At 41.9% G+C, this 23,352-nt stretch overlaps 1 protein-coding gene across 1 annotated transcript in view; it reads left to right on the top strand.

The window, feature by feature from the left end:
• thbs4a (thrombospondin 4a) overlaps positions 1-23,352 on the top strand; it is an 83,454-nt gene that overhangs the window by 34,382 nt on the left and 25,720 nt on the right. The window contains exons 6-14 of the mRNA XM_052019200.1: positions 1,825-1,876; positions 4,328-4,515; positions 4,645-4,782; positions 7,071-7,148; positions 8,363-8,515; positions 9,903-10,007; positions 12,100-12,207; positions 18,862-19,021; positions 22,287-22,405. Of these exons, the coding sequence (XP_051875160.1) occupies positions 1,825-1,876; positions 4,328-4,515; positions 4,645-4,782; positions 7,071-7,148; positions 8,363-8,515; positions 9,903-10,007; positions 12,100-12,207; positions 18,862-19,021; positions 22,287-22,405 (1,101 nt within the window). The remainder of the gene's footprint in view (positions 1-1,824; positions 1,877-4,327; positions 4,516-4,644; positions 4,783-7,070; positions 7,149-8,362; positions 8,516-9,902; positions 10,008-12,099; positions 12,208-18,861; positions 19,022-22,286; positions 22,406-23,352) is intronic.

Genomic DNA, 23,352 nt, shown 5'->3' with positions numbered 1-23,352 from the left:
TGAAAGCACTGAAAGCTATTGGCCTGGTACTGAGCATGCTCATTGCCCCTTGAATTTAGTCCGGAATTTTCAAACAACATGATCCTTGCCACTTTTGCTGATGTACACATTATACTAGAGAAGAAGTTGTGGAAACCAGTTTTATAGGGTAAAATTAATAGACTGAAAAAGACCCGGTAGCTAACTAAAGTTGCCTCGTCCTCTTACCTCTCCTTGTGCAGATTAACGCCATTGATTTGTTTTGCAACTAACTGTTCTGCACTATTTTATCTTCCCGCAATCAAATGTAAACCAGGAATTAACTGGAACTATTCGAAGTAGTTAAACCAATAGCAGAACTACATGTTTAACAACTACTTCGATAGCAACCCCATATTTGCATACAGTTATGAGAGGTCCTTCTTGCACAGGAAACTGTAGCTTGCTACACCATTGAGCTGTGATGGCATTTGGCTTTGTAAAGACACATCTCTGGCACGCTGTGAAACTGAAAGGAAGGCTGGCAAGAATCCATCATGTCTAACACACACTCATAAGGGTCCTTGTGCATTTATAGGGAGCTGATAAGACTAAAAAGGATATTTAAATTGCTGGTCTGCTGGATTAACTGAAACAGAAAAGCGTTTTTGTAGTTTACATAGAGGAAGGCTTACATTTCTAAGGCACCTCTCATTGCCTTTTCAGAACACCCCAAAGCATTTTTAAAGCAATGAAGAACTTTTAAAGAGTAGATTCAGAAGTAACTACAAGCTCCCACAAGCAATGATAATAACAAGATAATCTGTTTCTCTTTTGGAATATTGATTGGGATAAATATCAGCCAGGGCAACAAGAATAACACATTCATCAAAATAGCAGCATAAAATCTCTTATGCCTTCAACAAATTAGGTTAATTGCTCATCTGAAATGTGGCACCTTTGACTATGCAGCACTCCCTCACTACTTCACTGGAAAAATAACATTGTGCTTAAATTACTGGAGTGGGATATGAACAACCTGATTGAGATGTAAGATGTCTACCAAATAAGCATTAGCTGACAATTTTACTTAACTGTATAATAGCAAATATCATTATATTATATGTTATGTAAGTAAATCTCTCTGTTAAAAACTGAGCCTCCAGGCTGTCTCTGTGCTCTGGAGTTTGACAGGGAGGTTAAAACAGCAACAAAGCCTCATACGTAATAATGCATAGGTCCCACACCCGAGGACCCCAAAGCACATTCATAGGGTTTAAAAGCTACTAAAATTGGAGCAAAGGTTTAAAAATATAAAAAAAGTTTAAGAAATGGAAACAATGTTAACTAAATCAAATAAAATCACACAATTAAAATAGTAAAGTAATGCACAATAATTTAAAAAAATATATAATTTCTATTCCTTCTAATTCTTTGCCCAACAATTTCCATTGAAATCAATGAGATCTCAGATTTTGCACCTGGTCTGACTGACCTGGCGCAACATCTGATGGCAATTGCCCAACATAGGGGGGAGTCAACTGATGGAGTGCACTCACAGATGTGGGCCCTTGAATCTGTCAGTAAGTCTGAGTCTTCCATGTTTCATGTAACACAAGGTCTGATGGTTCACAAGGCTGACAAGACCAGTCAGTGAGGCAAACCCAGTATAAACCAATGGTAATCTTCAGAGTCATTTAATGGATTCCCTCCAATAATCTTTGTTTCTTTATCTTGATGCAAAGTTTAGCAGTGATGAAAATTGTGTTTCCATTTACTGGTTAATCTCCCCTACCACATTGTATGACCACCATCTTATTGTTTCTTGCCCTTTAAGATTGTTATCAGTTTACTTTATTTCCACAGGTTGCAGAAACCACCTTGCTGCGACATATCATTGCTAAATGTCAGGCATGTGGTGAGTTTCTTAGCTACTTTTTTATTTGCATCTCTGAAGTATGACACTGTTTTATATGGGCAAAGGTGATTTTCACTTGTTCAGATTATTTTTACACCGGTTTTCTTCACACCTCCTCTCCCACACACCTCTGACATTCTCTTTATGAACAGGACAGAGATTTTTAAAAAAAGGGTGCTAGAATAGTCAAAGTCTTGGGATGACAAACTTGGATTATTTTCTCTGAACTTTAAGTTTGTCTTCTCATTCTTTTAATCTCTGGAGGACACTGATCTATTCTACCAATTTCTCCTTATGGGGCAATCCTACCATCCCTGAAAACAGTATGTATGCATGTATTATATTTTTCCCCTGCTGTTGGACATTATACAAAATTTAATGTCATATTGTTAGAACTGTTGAAGAAAGTGTTTTGTGGGAATAATTACTTGCAGTCATCCACCGTCCCTTGTGCCTTAACCTTTTGGACCAGACTACCAGACTGGACCAGACTGGTTACATCACGGTCTGGTACAGCAATTCAAATGTGCAGGGACGTAAGAAGCTGCAGAGAGTAGTGGACTGTGCCCAATACATCATGGACACATCCCTCCCCACTATCGGTAGTATCTACAGGAGGCGCTGCCTCAAGAAGGCAACATCACACTTCATCACAAGAGCATCACAAGAAGGCAACACTTATCAGATGCTGTTTTCCCCTCTACCAGCTGCTCCTAATCTACTTTCACCATGTCCTGTCTTACATTATTGAAATCCACTTTCCCTGAGTTTAGGGCCCTATTTCAAGAACCAACCTTATCTTTTTCAATAACTACTTTGAAGCTTACTGAACCAGGGTCACTGTTCCCAAAGGGTACCTCCACAGACACTTCTATCACTTCCCATCCTCATTGTCCAAGATAAGGTCAAGTACAGCTCCCTCCCTAGTAGGACTCTCTACATCCTGCTTCAAAAAACCCACTTGGACACATTTTATGAATTTAATGCCATCTAAGCCCTTTGCACTAAGGCAATCCCAGTCAATATTGGGAAAGTTATATGCTGGGAAAGTCTGCTCAGGCAGAACAGTACAATTGCAAGTCTTTTTTCTTCCTGGGCTGCTTGGTTGTGGTTTGGTTGGTTAAGATCTTGAAGGCTGTGTGAAGGTTGGGGTTGGATGATATAACACATGGTTAGGGTTCACATTTTGAAAGAAGGTAAAGAAGACAGCTTTGAACTTGCTGGACATCTTTTCGAACTGTTCAAAATCACAAGAGTGAATTTGCACCAGGAAGTTCCCTGCAATAATCTCACTGAGAGATGCAGAAGCCCCAGTTAAATGACCCACGCACTGTTTGCATTGTTGTTCTAAGGTTTCTGCAACTGCAACATCATTCCCTGGAACCTGGCAGTCTTAGAGCTGTCCGTCAGCCAATAGAGTGAGCGACACTAATAACAGCCACTGGCAACTTTTAGAGTTTCATCTGTGTCCAAAATTGTTCTTGGAAAATTGCAATGTAAGGCATAGATCTGCAACTTTGCAGTTATATTGTAGTTATGTCCAGCTACCTCACACCTTGAAAGCATTACATCATGTAAAGCAATATATCTCCCAACTGATTTGACAGAAAGAAGGCTATTTTATGCACAAGTGGTATCAAAGGTATTTTTAAAACACAAATTTAGAATGATATCCAGTTCATTAATTTTAGCCAGCATTACAATGCATATTGAATAACTATTCCCACAAAACACTTTCTTCAACAGATATCAGTTCTGACAATATGACATTAACTGTCCAACAGCAGGGGTAAAATATAGTACATGCAAACGTACTGTTTCCAGGGATGGTAGGATTGCCCCATAAGGAGAAATTGGTAGAATAGATCAGTGTCCTCCAGAGTTTAGAAGAATGAGAAACTTAAAGTTCTAACAGGACTCAACAGGCTGGATGCAGGGATGGTGATTCCTCTAGCTGAGGAGTCTGAAACCAAGGATCACAATCTGAGAATAAACAGGAGAAATATCTTTATTCAGTGGGTGATGATGCTTTGGAATTCTAAACCCTGGGGGGTTGAGGAGGCTCATTGAGTTAATTTAAACATAGAGATCAATAGATTTCTGGATACTAGGGGAATCTGGGAATATGGGGATAGTGCTGGAAAATGGGATTGAGGTACAAGATCAACCACGATCTAGATGTATGGCAGATCTTGAAGAACCAAATAGTCCACTCCTGCCCCTATTTCTTATCTTCTTATTATCCAACCTCAGCACTGTTTTATTTTCGTTTAACAGCGTTGCAATGAAGCTTCTGGGACATTTTTGCTATATTATTGGAGCTAAATAAATGCACATTGTTTTTTGTTGTTCTACATATGTATCTAAATGGAATGATTGGTCAGATATGATTTGCAGACATAAAATTAACACCAGCATCCCAATTACTATATGTCCCATCTCTTATTTTAGATATTGGATTAACTGACCTGGAAGAACTCAATCAACGTCTTGTGGTCCCCACCATTCCTAAACCGCGCTGTGCTGCTGATTCCTGTTTCCGTGGAGTGAAATGTACAGAGACTCAGGGTGGATTCCGGTGTGGACCATGTCCTAAAGGGTTTGTAGGCGATGGAATTCGATGTACTGATGAAGATGAGGTAGAGTACAATGGCAAAGTGGCTATGGTCATTTTCTTTTTCACTTCTGATTTTTGTTTTCTAACTATTCACAAGTACTGTTAATCTTGACTTGTGTCTGATGTTTTTATTTGTAATTTTCTCATGTAGTGTCAGATAAGCCCATGTTCTGCTGGAGTTCGCTGTGTGAACACCTTCCCTGGATACAAGTGTGAGGATTGTCCAGCAGGTTACACTGGTCGGAGTGTTCAAGGGGTGGGATTGGAATATGCAAGATTAAATAAACAGGTAAACATCAGCACTGCACAAACTCCTTACACAGAAGCACACTAGCCCAAAGGTTTTTGCTAGTGGTTTGGTAGTGAATCATCAGCAAAGTCCTCTTCAGGAGACAATTAGATCTTGACTTCCACGCTTGCACACTGCAGAACAGAATTCAAGAACTCAGCTGCCGGATTCAGCACTGAGTGCCGGCCTGGAGCACACTGATGTTGAGCTGAGGGCCGGATACAGTTTGTATCTCGTCCCCCAACTTCACGCCAGTCATGGCTGAAATATGTAACGTGGTATGGGGTTGCTGTTCTGGATGCAAGAGGTAAGTGAGGGTAAGTGCTTTGATTTTCCTTATTCTATTTAATGTGAATGTGTTAAATAAGCCATATCAGTCAAATACATTTAGAAATAGTTCTTAATATATTTAAATCGATTTCAACTGCTTTTAAGTGTCTGATTATCGAGGGCATTTAGAAACAGTTGAAAAGGCCTGTGTCAGGACAGTCTCGGGGTGGATCCTCAGGACCCGCCACCTGAGACCTAGTCACCACGCAGGGAGGCGTGAGACAGAGGTTGGTAGATGATAGGCAGGAACATAAGAAGAAGAAAATAATAGGCAGGTGGGGGAGGGGAGGGGGAAGGGGAGAAACAGAGGCTAGAAGGTGAGAAGTGGAACCAGATAATGGAGGGAGGATAGGCAGATGGAATCAGGTGGGGAGGGGATAAGAAAGGTGAACCAAGGGAGAAGAAAGCCAGGTAGCTAAGTATATGGGTAGGTGGGGCAAGGTGATGAGTTGAGGTAACAAGGGGGAGGGATGGAAAAGGTGAACAAAGGGAGAGAGAACCTGGATGGAGTGGTGGAGTGGGAAAGGAACACAGGGAGAGAGGGTTACCTGAAATTGGAAAATTCATTGTTCATCCCATCGGCTATAGATGTTTAGTGGGCAAACAATTGAGTAGTAAAGACAATTATGATTGGCTTGGAAGGAAAATGAAGAGGAAGACAGCAAATGATATGGATAAATGGGATTGAAGGGGTCAGGCTCTACAACAGCTTCAGGATATAATTGGTAGTAGGTCATCTTGGAACCATGGTGTCACTCACTGTGAGCACCAACTCAATGCCACTTGGATGTTCAAAGAGCACAGGCCATAGATTTGGGAAAGGCATATGAAGAAAGGAAGGAGGCTAAGTTAAAGAGAGAGTAAAATTGAAATTACTTGAACAGTGTTGTTATGTCTTAATCTTCAGGAACTCCATTCATTTTAGTTGATCTTTATTAGCCTCTAACTTTTAATTCCAGGCTTTATTTATTTACCTTTCTTAGGGGGTGAACGAAGCCACAATGGCAGCTATCTTTTGTTGACAGCTGAGTGGGTAGCCTACTTTAATGAGTTATAAAAGCCAACTATGTAGAACGCACTCAGATAATATAGTTGATGCAGGCAGAACTCAGCATCCCCAAAATATACTAGTGAATTATTTGGGTACTTATCATAATTCAACAGATTCTTGCTTTTTTATTTCTATTATTGATCTCAAAGTGCACTAGATTTACTACTGGCTGATCCTGTAGTTTCCTTGGGGATGTAGCTGGTGCCCAGGGTAACATCATGTACTTTCCTATTTGTGTATCTGTTTTCTTCCTCAGTTCATTCTTTTTGTTTCCAATTACACTCAGAACATTGTAACTAACATGGAAACACACTACTGTCTCTCATTTTATCATGATAAGGTATTTTAAAAGTTGCTTACATCAATAGTTTATGGAAAATAAAAGACTGAGAGTTGCAAGACAAATAGCCATAAAGCTCAATACAGCCCTCTATGAATCTTGCTCACCTGTTTACTCACAAGTACTTAGTGTTAACAGGAAAATAATGAGGCTGCTATCCCTTTGATAGTTATTTTTAACATGAGACTAATGTCTTTTGTAGTAAATTCTTATCTAAGGTATCTTAAGGTAGTTATTTAATTTATTTTAAACAAATTAGCACTGAAATAAGTTACCACAGGCAGAGAAAATTAAAGGAAATAGGTTAACCAGTGCTTTAGAAGTTGCATAAAACAGAAATCAAACTCCAAATTGTAAGCAAAAAGATTTGAGAGTGAGTTTCTGCAAGGTTCTCACATATCCACCAGATTGGTAGCAGAAGAACTGCAGAAACCCATCACTGTGTCATCCACTTAATAGCCAGTCTAAGCAGATGCAGACCATTGAGTACATTTAAGCAGGTTGGAAGGACTGGGAAATAAGGTACATGAGCAGTATAACTAACCCAACTAAACTATACTTGGACAGGTCTGCGTTGATATAGACGAATGTAGTGACGGAAGAAATGGAGGCTGTGCTCCCAATTCCCAGTGTATCAACACTATGGTAAAGATTTTGACCATTACATTCTGTCTTCCATCCAGTATTTCTATTGCACTTTATGTCCTATTGTAACCTTGCCTGTGTGGTACATTGTGTGCCATTTATCTCCTGCTGTCCCTTTCCGTCACTTCCTACTGTAACTCACTCTCTCTCTTTCTCCTGCTGACCAGTATAGATTTGCCAATGCAGTGGGCAATGATCAATGATTCAATACTCCATTCAGTCTATAACGGTGACCCTGAACTTCAATTCATTTATCGCATTAATTCCCTCCACCACTCCACTCTAAACTCTCTGCCTTTCGTTCCTCTGTGCTTCCAATAAAAGTGTCTCAAGGAATGCCACCTATTCTTTTGACTACGGACATTCCTACCTTCTGAATTCAACAGTGAATTCAACAATTTTAGATAGTGACTTTGTTACTCCCATTTATGTTCCTTTGCTTGTTTCATTAGTTCCCCACTTTTTCATTTCACCATCATCATTTTTACCATTTAATCCCTTCTATATAGATCCATGGAGCCAAACAGCATGGAAATGGGCCCTTCGGCCCAACTGGTCCACGCCAACCAAGATTGCCATCTAAGCTAGTCCCATTTGCTTGCATTTGGCCCATATCCCTCTAAACTGTGCCTATCCATGTACTGGTCCAAGTACCTTTTAAATGTTGTTAATGTACCTGCCTCAACCATTTCCTCTGGCAGCTCATTCCATATACTGACCACCCTCAGGTGAAAAAGTTGCACCTCATGTTCCTATTAAATCTCTCCCCTCTCACCTTAAACCAATGCCCTCTAATTCTTGATTCCCCAACCCTGGGGAAAAAGTGCGCATTCACCCTATCTATGCCCCTCATGATTTTATACACCTCTATAAGATCACCCTTCATTCTCCTACGCTCTAATGAAAAAAGTCCCAACCTGCTCAACCTCTCTCCATAACTCAGTTCCTCAAGTCCTGGCAACATCCTCGTAAATCTCCTCTCCACTCCTTCTTGCATTCCCCACTATGATGTTTTATTTCTAGGTTTTTCCACTTCGGGTGAAAGATTATTGACCTGTGATATAAACTCTTTTTCTCTCGCCTTTGATGCTCCCTGACTATTTCCAGCACACATTGTTTTAAGATTTTCACCACCTGCAGTATTTTGCTTTTGTAGTGATTTACTCCACTCAGTTTGCCAACTTGCATTCCAATATCTTTTCCAATTGCTCTAGGGATCGTTCAGATGTGGAGACTGTCAGAGCGGATATGTAGGAGACCAACTGAGAGGCTGCAAGCCAGAGAAGAGCTGCAACAACAGACTCCTGAACCCCTGCCACACTAATGCACAGTGCTTTCTGGAAAGAGACGGGATCATTTCTTGTATTGTGAGTTTACAAAACGGGCATCATATGCACTAATGGTGTTGAGTGCTGTGGGCTGGCTGAATAAATGAGAACAGTGACAAAAAACACTCCATGACTTAGTCATGTCTAAACCATCTGGTTCCTTTTCAATTTGCTTTGGTTCACTGTGAGATTAGGGATGTCAGAGGATGTTTCAAGACCTAGGGAAATTAAATGTCTTGGACAGAGTCCACAAAAAGATGTGTGTTGCTGTTTGGAAGACACAGGCTGCACTGGTGACTAATCCATACATTTTAATTAACTCAATACTGCAGAAAGATCAAGAAATAAAGTGTTATTGCAGGCAACACTTTGTGATTAAAAGCATTGGGACTGAAGCAAATCATCAGCCAACTTATTCCCTGTGTTTTCTGTGATAATCGTAGACCAAATGTTTTGTCACAACTTCAGTATCAGTGACTGAATGATGCGCCTTCAAAGTAACCTCTGCACAACTGAAGTGATCTGGTTTCTCAGGTGCTTAAAGTGTATTTTATTTTGGAAGTTTAGCTTCTTCAGGTATGCTATGCACAAACTTATTATCTACTGTATTCAATATATAAATTATGATTTAGCAGTATATGTCCTAAATATATATATCATATGAAACTAGATAAGTACTAACTTATTTGATTAATACCAAGATTGCATCTTCCTTTCTAGTTATTTTTCGTCTCCTCTCCCCTCCCATCCACTTTCCTGTGACATTGACTCCCCAGTGAGTTATTGCTTAATGTGCATCGATTGTCCTCCCCATCTTCTCCAAATTTGTCAGGAGGAGTACGCTATTGCACTGCAGGAATCATCTCAATTCAACTCAGTCCTGCTCTCATCTGATGTTCGCATTGTTCATTTCCAACTGGGGTCAGTCAACAGGAGTCAGAATGGGTGCCCTGAGTGATTTTTGTACCATGTCTTGCCTTTGTGCTTAGGAAATCATTTATAGTCACTTATGTTTCACCAAGACACTGCCTTAACTCACTGCACCACTGGACTTCGCTGCATAGGATTATGGAATAGTGAAGTACAGAGGGAGGTCTGTCAGCCCATCACGTCTATGCTAGCTCTTTGCAAGACCAATCAAGTTCACCCCTCTCCCACCAAAGAATGACCCCATTTCCACCTGACCCTCCCCCCCACTTCTTTCCCCAAATCCCTGCAATTAGTTTCTTTCCCACATATTTCCAATTCTCATTTACAGGCCACCATTGAATCTGCATACTCCACTCTACCAGTCCTAACCACTCGTGGTACAAAATACAGTAACTTCTTCATAATTCTGTAGGTTTGTTTTATTTGGACATTGGTTATCAAGTCTTCAGCCATGTGTGTAATAGATTGCTCATTGTAACTTTGTGTCTCTCCATAGTGTGGAATTGGTTGGGCTGGAAACGGCTACATCTGTGGCAAAGATACTGACATTGATGGATATCCAGACCAGGAGCTCAGGTGCCCTGATAAGAGCTGTAGAAAGGTTAGAAAACTCTGCAAGTTCTGCTCCGGTATGGATGGAATTCACTCACGAGAACAAAGATGCACTGAGTATATATTCTGGTTGGTTAAGTGGCGTGTGGAAACCTGTAAAGAAGGAAATAAACCAACAGGGTGAAGGAGGCTTTGAAGCTGAAAAGTGTATGACTTTGATTAAGCTTCTAACAAATGCTTAGTGTCAAATTATAATGAAATGTTTCTTATTTCATCTTGCAGGCTCCTTTCATTTCTTTGGTAGCTCTCCAATATTTTTTCCTATGTTGCACATGTATCCGGTTATCAGACATGGAAGCATATAAGCTGCAAGGCTATTTCCATCCAAAGTATGTGTAAATCAAAATAAAAGTGCAGGAAGTTTTCAGGAAATGAGTTGCCTGTAAGACAGAAGTAGAAGTTCAAAGGCCTGACTCTGATGATGAGAACAGCTGGCCACAAGCAAGTTCCAGGTTTGGGTCATTGTCATGGTTGCATTGGCCCTTCTTAAGTGGAGTTGAATCCAAGCTGGATCTAAATGGGCTGAGGGGAAATTACAACCGCCTTCCATTTCCGCTGGACCTCCGCCAATTTGGGAAGGTGCTCGATCCCAGCATGGATCTTGGGCTACTACCTAGGGCTTCAGTAAAGATAAAAGACCTGGAGTTTAGTCAGCTCCAGTTGGGTGGAATTCTAACAAACTCTTGTTCTCAAAGCACTTTCTTCAGTCCCAGGAGTTCTTGAGGGTTGGGGTTCAACTTTTGATCACAGAGATCAGATTAGCAACTTTATGGAAGCTTGAATCCACACAATGATGTCCAATGTAATGTTTTACTTAGTTATTTGAATATGTAATTACTGTACTCTGAGGGAAAATATAAACTAAAAGGAGAAGAAATATTTGATGCTCACCATTGAGATTAACAACTTTAGGTTATAAATGTTGCTCCCATTTTTTTTTGGGTAGTGAGTGCTGGTAAAGATCCTTCTTCTGCCAATCACATTTTCACTTGACCCATCATTTCTTTCTTTACTTTTCCCCTTACCACTCCTCGTTACACTTTGCACCATTACGTTACTATTTGCATCCCCAACACCAACTCAGTACTTTCCCTGTACTTGCTTATAAAGTATTAACTTGATCTCAAATATTACTCTGTTTCTTTATCCACAATGCTGCCTGACCTGTTGAACATGTCCAGCACTCTCTGATTTTAGGTTATACCAAATGGCAGCAGAACCAGAGGAAGCAGCTGATAGGAAGAGAACAAAAATAAAGCTTGACATCACAAGTTCAGTTTCTCTTCCAGTTTTCTTTACTCATTTGCTTTAACTGCTGCAGATCTAGCAAATGGCAAGCAAGTAATTCTTCATTTTCATGGAAGTTAGTTATTGAAGAAAACCAAAGTGGAAGTTGGCAATCAAAGACTTCTCTCTAACTTCAAGGGAAATACAATGTTCAGACTGAGTAATGCACAGTCAACTTTCCTCTGACTGTTAGCTCATTGCAGGCTGGACTAAACCCATCCAAATGTACACTGTCCGGCCTGAGTTGAACATGTGTGTTTGTTTGGATCTAACGTATCCCAGCAGGCACAAGCTGTGGCTGAGCTGTAGCCTGGGAAATGGGTACAGACATTTAAACTTTGTTGCAGGCTACATGCAGGATTGAGGACAGGCAGCTGTAAGTCCTTCTGGCTCTTATCCAAGTCCAATAGCCAAAAGCCTTTGCTTCTGAAAATCGATGGGAATACCTAAAAATAAGCATTTCTCTCAGTTTTTATTGCCTATCCTATCCAGCTCTTTGATTTAGGTGAGGTTTGATACAAAACCTTTTGGACACTTTTTCTCAGGCATCCACCTAAAACCAAGTATGTAAACTGTAGTATATCTGGATGGTGAGCTAGCAGGTGCAGAATGAGTAATACAGAACTCCAAATTGTCCCTGTTGTTGTGGATGGATAGATGGGGAAACTTCCTAATAGTGTTTTTATTCTTCTGATTTGTGTTGCTTTCTTCATACTGAAGTCAAACATTCCAAGTAACTTAAAATTAAAATTTCAATTAAATGTAATTTTTTCTTATTTTTTTCTTCACCTCAGGATAACTGCATATTTGTTCCTAATTCTGGGCAAGAAGATGCTGATGGTGATGGAGCAGGTGATGCTTGTGACGACGATGCAGATGGAGATGGCATTTTCAATGTGCAGGTACGTGCTTAAAAATATAAACAGTCAGATGAAGCTGACTGCGATCTGTAGCTCGAGAGATTCGTTAAAGGCATTACAGCAACAATCGAATTAATGAAAAAATGGGCTTCATCTTCACCTCCCATTGCCCACTAAACATGTGCCTAATTGACCTTGTAAAGCTAAGTGCGATAGATGGAAAACGGTCAAAATATCTGCTCATGTCAACTTCCGTTTCCAAAGCACAATGTACAAAAATGTCCCTCCCCCTTAACCAGCAGAGAATAATAGTAAATCAACTAAATTATCCATTTCTGCCAAAATCAATTTTGCCTTAATCTTCCCTAATAGATTCACAATGTTAGTGTAGCTGCCTCCAACACCCCCTCAGGCAGTGTGTTCCAAACTCCAACCACCCTCTTTCCTATTTCTCTCTGGAACCACCAATGACTATTTCAGTAGTCGCCTGGCCTGCCTTCCATCCTCTCCCAGTTTCAGCTCATCTGAAGCTCTGAAGCTCTGCTACCAGTATCCAGTCACATGAAGCCCTCCTGAGTCACCACCCATTAAGTTTCATGGCCCCCTGGTCTCCTAATTATTAAGTTTTAAAATTCTCTTCCTTTTCTATAACTTTACTCATTGCCTTGCTCCTTCAAGTGTTTGTAACTTTCTCTGGTGCTACAAAAACTCTAACAGATAAGGTTCCTCATGGAAAGCTCATTCAGAAAGTCAGGAGGCATGGGATCCAGGGAAACATGGCTGAGTGGATTCAGAATTGGGTCGCCCATAGAAGACAGAGGGTGGTGGTACCTGGAGCGTATTCTGCCTGAAGGCCAGTGACCAGTGGTGTTCCGCAGGGATCTGTTCTGGAACCCCTGCTCTTTGTGATTTTTATAAATGCCTTGGATGAGGATGTGGAAGGGTGGGTTAGTAAGTTTGCAGATGACACAAAGGTTGTTGGTGTTGTGGATAGTGTAGAAGGTTGCTATACGTTATAACAGGACATTGACAGAATGCAGAGCTGGGCTGAGAAGTGGCAGATGGAGTTCAACCTGAAAAATTGTCAAGTGATACACTTTGGAAGATTGAATTTGAAGGCAGAATACAAGGTTAATGGCAAGACTCTTAACAGTGTGGAGGAACAAAGGAATCTTGGGGTCCACGTCCATAGATCCCTCAAGGTTGCTGCGCAGGTTGATAGGGTTGTTAAGAAGGCATATGGTGTGTTGGCCTTCATTAGTTGGGGCATTGTGTTCAAGAGCTGTGAAGTAATGTTGCAGCTCTATAAAACTCTGGTTTGACCACACTTGGAGTATTGTGTTCAGTTCTGTTCGCCTCATTGTAGGAAGGATGTGGAAGCTTTGGAGAAGGTGCAGAGGAGATTTACCAGGATGCTGTCTAGATTGGAGAGCATGTCGTATGAGGATAGGTTGAGCAAGCTAGGGCTTTTCTCTTTGGAGTGAAGGAGGATGAGGGGTGACTTGATAGAGGTGTACAAGGTGATGAGGCATATATCAAGTGGACAGTCAGAGACTTTTTCCCAGGGCAAAGTTGGCTAACACAAGGGGTCATAACTTTAAGGTGATTAGAGGAAGGTATGGGGGTATGTCAGAGGCAAGCTTTTTACACAGAGAGTGGTGGGTGCGTGGAATGCGCTGTCGGCAGAGGTGGTGGAGGCAGATACATTAGGGACATTTAAGAGACTCTTAGATACGCACATGAATGATAGAAAAATGGAGGGCTATGTGGGAGGGAAGGGTTAGATAGATCTCAGAGCAGGACAAAATGTCAGCACAACATCGTGGGCTGAAGAGCCTGTACTGTGCTGTAATGTTCTCTGTTCTAAAGCTCTCAATTCCTCTGCCTCCAGCTTCCTATGTAGTCTGTTCCTTCCAACCCCCAAGTAGTATATTTAGGTTTGGAATTTATTTTCTGAACCTAACCACCTACTAATATCCCTCTCCTCTATTAGTATTGACCTTAAAATCCAATTCTTTGACTGAGGTTTAGTTACTGCTCATAACATTCACTGCTTTGGCTGGATGCCCATTCACTTTGCTTTCCTCGTACGGTTGTGTCACACCAAGGGATGCTTTTCTCTTCCAAAACTTATACAAATGAAAGTTATTATTCATTCTGGCCATGAGCAGATACCTGGTCAGACTTTTCTCTTATTTCACTTGGATGTAAATAGTTGGTTGAACACAACATATGTAGAATAATCAGCAGGGGAAGGCTGCATCTCTAATCAAGCCTCTTGGATCTTCTCTCCATTGATTTGACCAGAAAGATAATAGTACAGGTCCTCCCCAGCTTAAAGCACACGACCTAGGTACAGCCCATACAAATGAAGGAGGGTTTGGGAGACCAGTGGGATGGACTTACCAGCTGCTGCAGGGCTGCGGGCATCTTCTACAGGGTGGGAACTTGGTTCGTGGCCACATTTCCAACTTGCAAACTGTTTGGGTTACAAACAGTTCACAGGAACAGAACCCTGCCGTAACCCGGGAAGGACCTGTATACTCTCTGTGAAAGGAAGGTGAATCTTTCAGCCTGATCTTCCTTCATGCCTTGACTCAGGCAGTCCTTTATTCCCAGAATAATATGAATGAAATCTACCATGTTGTTTTCAAATTGAGGAAGAATTTGCAAGTAGCATTCATAGTGCTGTGTTCGAATAATGGGAGGATGTGTCAAGGATTCAGCTGCAAAATTCAATGCAGCCCCTACTATTTTTCTAATTCAATCTTGGGATATTAATGTCACAAGCAAGACGTTATCTTTAGTTGCCTTAAAGTTGTGGTGAGCTTGAACCACACTGCAACAGATGGAGGGACTTCTACATTGTTGTTAGGTAAGGATCCTCAGATTTTTTTTTGGGTGATAATGAAGGGCTGGTGAGTGAATGTGCAGAAAATAAAGTTAACTGCATTGATCTCAGTATCCATATTATTAGATATTTTTCTATCATAAAAAGCCCAGACCTAGATTGCAAATTGCAAAAATTTACCTGAGTAATGTTTACAGATTAATGTTTTCTTTGCTAACTGCTTTTTGCTGCAATAATAAAGTTTCCTTTATCATTTTTGCAAGCGCTATTGCATTTCTTTCTGTCAGAGCTGTTTTGGGGTTGTGCTTGTAAGAACCGCGTGAACAAACTTTAAGAATCTACATCGAAATGGGAGAAAAATCAATGCCATTATTTGCAGCATTTGCTATGAGAAAGTAGGGGAATGATATAGAGAATTTTGGAGCACAGAATATGTGTGCGCAATAGTGCTGTCAGAACAGAATGAACCTGCTAAGCAGTCACAGCATGCAATGATAGTGACTGGAACAAATTCAGTCAGGTTCAGCCTTGGGTCATGACAATCTCAGGCATTAGCTGGGAAACCTGGAAGCAGCTTTACAAACCCCAGGTTGTGTGGATGTCGGCCTGGCTAGTGACTAACCCTCATAAAGAGCCAGTTAATCTGGTCCACGTCAGCAAGAAGGCTGTCCAGAAGTTTACGTTTGAGAGGGCTTGGATGAGACACATGACCTGGGGTTGAACTTGAAAGAATTTGTTCCACTGGCTCTGTGACTGCACTGTCAATTCTATCTATTAAAAGGGGACTATTAAAAAGTGTAATCAGCACCCTTACTCCTATTCTATTCCATTAGTCAGTCCATTATTTCAATAATTAATGTTTTTCATTTGTCTGGACATCTTAGCTTTGTAGAGTTTCTTCCCCTTAACAATTTAAGAGGGTTCATCAATTATGCATCAACAAGGCTCAAAGTCTTTACTCACTGCTCATTGCCTGCTTTCATGCAGGATCCCATTCACTGATATGTAGCCCTGGGAGTGACAAGAGTTGGGCTTCCTGAGGGTGTCTTACATAAAGAAAGGAGTCAATTATTCAAATCCATCCCCAGTTCAATAATAACAGCAACGTGCATTCGAATTTAACACAGTAAATCATCCCAGGGTGCTTCACAAAGAATTTATTGAGATATTGGGGTAGGAAGCCAAAAACTCAGTCAAAGAAATAGAATTTTGGGAGCATCTTAGAGGAGCGGAAAGAGAAGTTTTAGGGAGAACTTACGATCTGGTCTTTAGTAGTTTAAACCTTGATGCCCTACAAGTCATGGTAGTGTAGCAGTTAGCATAATGCTGTACAGCGCCAGCGACCCAGGTTCAATTCCGGCTGCTGTCAGTAAGGAGTTTGTATGTTCTCCCCTTGTCTGCGTGGGTTTCCTCTGGGTGCTCCGGTTTCCTCCCACATTCCAAAGACGTACGGGTTAGGAAGTTGTGGGCATGCTATGTTGGCCCCGGAAGTGTGGTGACACTTGCGGGCTGCCCCCAGAACACTCTATGCAAAAGATGCATTTCACTGTGTGTTTCGATGTACATGTGACTAATAAAGATATCTTATCTTATCCTCCCCAGATTACGATAGGGTTCTTTTTCTGAGAAATATTGCTAACCTGAACAGTTCGCAAGTCAGAAATGCAGATGCCCAGCAATATATTGAAATAGAAACACAGGCCAACCAAGGACAACGTATAGTCAAACCTGTGCATTTAACAGAAGCATTTAGATATTGCTGCCAACCGATTTGCCACATGGCAGAAGATGCCTTCAGCCCTGCAGCAGCCAGCAAATCCACCCCGCTTGTCTCCCAAACACTCTTTCGTATGATGGGGTGTACATGTCAGGTGTTCGTAACCTGGGGAGAACCTGTATTATATACAGCTCTTTAGTTTCCATTTAATTTCTCTACCCTCCAATCTGTAAAATATTTCACTTGTTGAACTGCACCTGTGAAGTATAGAAGCAAAAGAGTCAGAGGCTCAGCAGAGCGATATCATAACCTCTTGCTTCAGAGTAGCAAATTCGTCAGGAGTGAGATTAAACTTTGGCATTGGGACCATTTCTGGGGCAGGTGGGACCCGAACAAGAAGGCAGGTTGCATCTGAACTCGGAGGGGAACCAATATCCACTCAAAGACTGATTTCACCCCCACCATTTTGGACTGGATAAAACTTGTTACAGAACAAATTGTCGTCACCCTGTGAAAAGGAAATACCTTGTTAGACCTCTTCTCATTGCACTGCACTTCCTAGTAGACCACAAATTAATGCAATGAGAAGAGGTCCAACAAAGTATTTTCCAGGCTGTGTAGATTATCCATCCGGCTGGTCATCTTTGTTTACATCTACATTTAGAAATATTGCTAGACTAAAAATTAAAAGAAATAATCTAAATGCAGTGATGGGATATTTGAAAGGTTAAGATGAATGATCCCATCTGGTCAAGCCTCTCTTGCTCTGCTGTCTGGTAACATGTTAACAAGTACAGCCTTTTCCATCGCCAGTTGTCAGTAACTAAGTTAATGCTGCATTTGGGCTAGCCCAGGTGAGGACGATGTGTGGATACTCAATGGAGCTGCAAACATGGCAGGTGGAAAATGTCATAGACAGTACATTTAATGAGTTAGTCACACCATAAATACCGAAAGAAAGAAGATGGGTGACTGCCAGGAAGGGCAATGAGTGCAGGCAGATAGTGCAGGAGCCACCTGTTGTCAATCCCTTCTCAAACAAGTATACTGTTTTGGGAAGCCAAATAGGGGTAAGACGTATACAGTAAATGGTAGGGCACTAGGAATGTTGATGAACAGAGGGTTTTCGGTGTTCAAGTCCATAGTTCTCTGAAAGTGGCAGCATAGGTAGAAAAAGTGGTGAAAAAGGCATCTGGTGTGCTTGTCAGGGCATGAAATATAGAAGTCTTGTACCCCCAGAAAATATAGAAGTTGTGAAGTTATGTTACAACTTTACAAAAAGCTGATTAGACCGCACTTGGAGTATTGTGCGCAGTTCTGCTCACTACACTATCAGCAGAATGTGGTTGCACTGGAGAGAGTGCAGAGGAGATTCACCAGGATGAGTTGCCCGAATTGGGGGACTTCAGTTATGGGGAAAGACTGGATAGGCTTGGCCTGTTTTCTCCAGAGCGAAGGAGGCTGAGTGATGCCCTGATAGGGGTATATAAAATGACAAGGTAGGGTAGAGAGTCAGAAATTTTTTTCCCGTGGCCAGGGTATCAAAAACAAAAGGACATAGGTTTAAGATGTGAGGAAGGAGTTTTAAAGGGGATTTGAGGGGAAAGTTTTTTACACAGAGAGTAGTTGATATTTGGAACTTGCTACCAGAAGAGATAGTAGAATCAGATACAGTCATTATGCTTAAGAGATGTCCAGACAGACACTTAAATCGACAAGGCATAGAAGAACATGGACTTAATGCACTCAAGCGGATAGGTGTAAATGGACAAGTAGGTTGGCATGGACATGATGGGCCAAAGGGCCCATTTCTGTACTATACCTCTATGACAAAGACCTGTCAATGGGCAGATGAGTACCCTGTGAACCAACAGCCAACTCTACCTGCAGAGGGAAAAGATGCCACCAGGTCATTCTGCCTGGGGTGACATGCATGATGCAAAGCAGCTTAGCTAACCTCACAGTGGTTCAGTTGAAGCTTGGGCCAACAACTCTATCCAAGCGGAGGAGGGTTGTTGCAGTGCGTAAGCTGTTCCCTGGTTGCTGCAGTCTTGGAACTGACAGGAGAAGTGAGCTGTAACCTTTCTATGTCCTAACATTTACAATGAAATTCTGATTCTCTCTTCAGGATAATTGTGTGCTGGTCCGTAACATTAATCAACTAAATACTGATGAAGATAACTATGGTGATGCTTGTGACAACTGTCGATTATCAATTAACAATGATCAAAGAGACACAGATAGTGATGGGAAAGGTGATGCCTGCGATGATGACATGGATGGAGATGGTTAGTATTTATCTCATAGAAACATTCAACATATCACAGCAATGCTGATTGTTCACATGCTTGCTTGTTCATCCATTCCCTGTCATTGTAGATCCTGATGATGCATTTTAATCTCCCACCAAACAAATCCTAGTGTTTCAGGTCTTATCATAGAGTTAGGGTTAGGGTTGGGCCACTAGTTCTAATGAAAATGTCATTGCCCATATGTTCACAGCAAATATAGTCAAGGAATTCAATTTGCACCAACACAAATCAACTATTCAACAGACCCAATGTAGTAATGTGGCAGATGAGAAAGTTGAGACAAATATAGAAATTAAAGTGGGCAAGTCCAGTAAGCAAGGCAGGCAGGGACAGGGCAGGGAGCAAGGAAGGTCTGATAGCCTAAACTGCATTTATTTTAATGCCTGACAGGGAAGGCAGATGAGCTCAGGGCATGGATAGACACATGGAATTGTGATATTAATTACAATAACATGGTTGAGGGATGGGCAGAACTGGCAGCTCAATGTTCCAGGCTACAGATGCAGCAGGCATGACAGAGTTAAAGATAAGAGAGGAGGGGAACTGTGTTTTTTGATTAGGGAGAACATCATGGCAGTACTTAGGATATTTCTGGGGAGACGTCCAGCAAGGCTATATGGGTACAGGAAGACTGGTGGGTGGCTAATATTGTATCTTTATTTAAGAAGGGCTGCCAGGACAAGTCAGGTAACTACAGGCTGGTTAGCCTAACATCTGTGGTGGAAGAGTTACTGGAGGGGATTCTGAGAGACAGGATCTATCTGCACTTGGAAAGGCAAGGATTGATTAGGGATTGTCAGCATGGTTTTGTCCATGGGAAATTGTGTCTCATGAATTTGGTTGAGTTTTTTGAAGAGGTGACCAAGAGGATTGACAAGTGCAGGGTGGTGGACATTGGCTATCTGGACCTTAGTAAGGTTTTTGACAAGGTCCCACATGATGGGCTAGTCTGGAAGGTGAACTCACAAGGGATCCAAGGTGAGCTAGCCAATTGGATACAAAATTGGCTTGTGGAAGGAGTCAAAGAGTGGTGGTGGAGGGTTTTTCAGATTGGAGGCCAGTGACCAGTGGTGTGCCGCAGAGATCGGTGCTGTGTTGTTTGTCATATTTATTAATGACTTGGATGAAAATGTAGGTGACATAATTAGTAAGTTTGTGGATGACAGAATTGGTGGTATTGTGAACAGTGAGAAAAGGTCATCTAAGGTTACAACAGGATCAACTGGGAAAGTGGGCAAAGGAATAGCAGATTGAATTTAACTCAGACAAGAGCGAAGTGATGCATTTGGGAACAAACTTGGGCAGGAGTTACACAGTAAATGACATGTCCCTGGGGAGTGATGTAAAACAGCAAGACCCTGGGGTACAAGTACCCAGCTCTCTGAAAGTGGCTATGCAGGTAGACAAAGTGATAAAGAAGGCATGTGGCTTGCCTTCATCAGATGGGGCACTGAATACAAGAGTTGGGATGTCATATTACAGCTGTTCAAGTTGTTGTTGAGAAAACATTTGGAGTACGGTGTGCAGTTCTGGTCACTGCACTGTAGGAAGGATGCGATTAAGCTAGAGAGGGTGCAGAAAAGATTCACAAGGACGTTGCCAGGACTGGAGGGCTTGATTATAACGAGAGACTGGATAGGCTGGGGCTGTTTCCCCTGGAGTAAAGAAGCCTGAGGGGTGACCTTGTAAAGGTTTATAAAATCATGAGGAGCATAGATGAGGTGGACCATCACAGTCTTTTTCCCAGGGTAGAGGAGTCTAAAACTAGAGATCCCAGGTTTAAGGTGAGAGTGGAAAGATTTAAAGGGGCCTGTGAGGCAACTTTTTCAGACAGAGGGTGGTGCATATCTAGAATAAGGTGCCGGAGGAAGTGGCAGATGCTGGTACAATTACAATGTTTAAAAGACATTTGGACATGTACATGGATAGAAAAGGTTTTGACATATATGGGCCAAATGCAGACAAATGGGACTAGGTCAGAAGGCACCTTGGTCAGCATGGATGAGTTGGACTGAAGGGCCTGTTTCCGTCCTGTATTAACTCCATGACTCTATTCAAAATGTTTCCCTAGTAAGACGATCATTCCTTATCTAAACAACTCCAGGATGGACAGCAAGGAGTCCAGAGCAGAGGAAGAGAGGACACCATACATTTACCCCTCCCTATCCATCAAAAAGAAAGACTTTGATTACCTTGAAGAGCCTCCTCATCTGCCCAGCACCATGTTCACACAATGTCACAGTCAAGGCCCAGGTTAAAACCAGAAACTGTCTCCCATCTTCACGCTTGCTCCATCTATGTTTTTCCCCTTTTCCTCTCTCACTTTATCTCACTCCATCTATCATTCACCTGCCACTGTCTCCTGACTCCACCCCCGCTCACCTCCCCTACCTGGCAGTAGCTGCCTGTCATCTTACACCCCTCTTCAGTCCACCATTCATCTCAGAATCCTTTCTCACCACTCTCCTTCTCCTCTTTATACTGGCCATCTCCCCTCTCCACTCTCAGTCCTGATGCAGGGTTTCAACCCGAAACGTCAACAATTCCTTTCCTCCCACAGATGCTGCTCGACTCACTGAGTTCTTCCAGCAGATTGTTTGTAGCTCCAACTTCCAGCATCTGCAGTCTCCTGTGTCTCCAGGTTAAAATCTACTTGAGATCCCATTGACATAGTGGTCCCTGACTAACTTTCAACTGTGGGCTGCAGTGACCAGCAGAAATCCAAAGGAAACAGGGAAGTTGAAAGCCCCAGTTCCATTCCTGGTGGCGTAGAGTTAAAATTCTGTACCACAGCCCCTGCTCCCATCCCCAGCCCCTCCATGCCTCTCTTTGTGAAAGACCATTAGAAGAGTTTCCTTATACTTAAATTTGTCCTTAACGAACTTGGCTCCGCACCTCCATCTCTGAATCTGGTAATCTAGTTTGAAGTAATTTTCCACACTGATCTTTCTTTACCATTTACCTCACATCAACAAGGTCACTCCTAGTTACCCCTCCTACAAAAACTAGAAGCTGATGATTTTTTTTTGGCTATTGCAGTGCAGGAGGCCACAGACAGAAAGGTCAGAATGGGAGTGTGATGGTAAATTAAAGTGGCCCTCTCTCTTTCCACAGATACTGCCCGATCTGTTGAGTAGTCTAGCATTCTTTGATTTTATTTCAGATTTCCAGCATCTGCATGTTTCTTTGTTTTCAATGGTGATGAATGCCTTTTGGTTATATTTGCTTTTTTTTCCTACAGGCATAAAAAATTTCTTGGACAATTGCCAGAGAGTTCCCAACGTGGACCAGAAGGACAAGGATAACGATGGTGTTGGAGATGCTTGTGACAGCTGTCCTGATGTGATCAACCCTAACCAGGTCTGATGGACCAGGCTTGTCATTATCCTGTGTAGAATGCAAAATGGGGTGTATCTATGCCCCAGTTGCCTTTGTCCTTTTTGGCAGTGGAGATCATGGGTTTCAGAGGTCCTGTTGGAGATGCCTCGGCGAGAAATTGAGTGCTGTTTAGTAGATGGTAAACATTGCAGCTGTTGTGTGTCGGTGCTGGAGGGATGAATGTCTAAGGTGATGGCTAGGACACCAGTAAAGCAGACTGCTTTGTCTGGATGGTGTTGAACCTCTTGTTGGAGCTGCATTCATCTTGGTAAATGGAGAGTATTCCACTATACTCCTGACTTGTGCTGTGTAAATATTGGAAAGGCTTTTGTATGTCAGAAGGTGAGTCATTCACCACAGGATAGCCAGCCTCTGGCCTGCTCTTGTAGCCCAGTATTTATATGGCTGGGCCAGTTGAGTTTCTGGTCAATGGTTACCACGCAGGATGTTGATACTGAGGTATGGTGATGTCATTAAATATCAAAGTAGGTGGCTAGACTCTCTCTTGTTATAGATGGTCATTGTCTGATACTTCTCTAGTGTGAATGTTACTTGTCACTTATCAACCCTTGCCCGAATGTTGCTAGGTCTTGCACAGGCTGCTTTATTTATTGAGGAACTGTGAATGGAATTAAACATTGCGCAAAGATAAATGAACATCCTCGCTTCTGACCTTATGATGGGAAGAAGTTATTGATGAAGCAGCTGAGGATGGGTGTGCCTAGGACACTGCCCAGAGGGGCTCTTGTGGTGATGTCCTGGGGCTTGGATGATTGACCTCCAACAACCATTAGCATCTTCCTTTATGCAAGGAATGACTCCAGCCAAGGGTATGGTTTCCCATTAATACCCATTGATTTCAGTTTTATCAGGGCTGTTTGGTGCCACACATAGTCAAATACCACTTTAATAGAAAGTGCAATCACTCT

Source organism: Pristis pectinata, chromosome 7 (genome assembly GCF_009764475.1).
Source record: "Pristis pectinata isolate sPriPec2 chromosome 7, sPriPec2.1.pri, whole genome shotgun sequence".
Lineage (NCBI taxonomy): Eukaryota > Metazoa > Chordata > Chondrichthyes > Rhinopristiformes > Pristidae > Pristis > Pristis pectinata.
The sequence above is the reverse complement of the archived record's forward strand: the minus strand, read 5'-3'. Positions and strand labels throughout refer to the sequence as shown.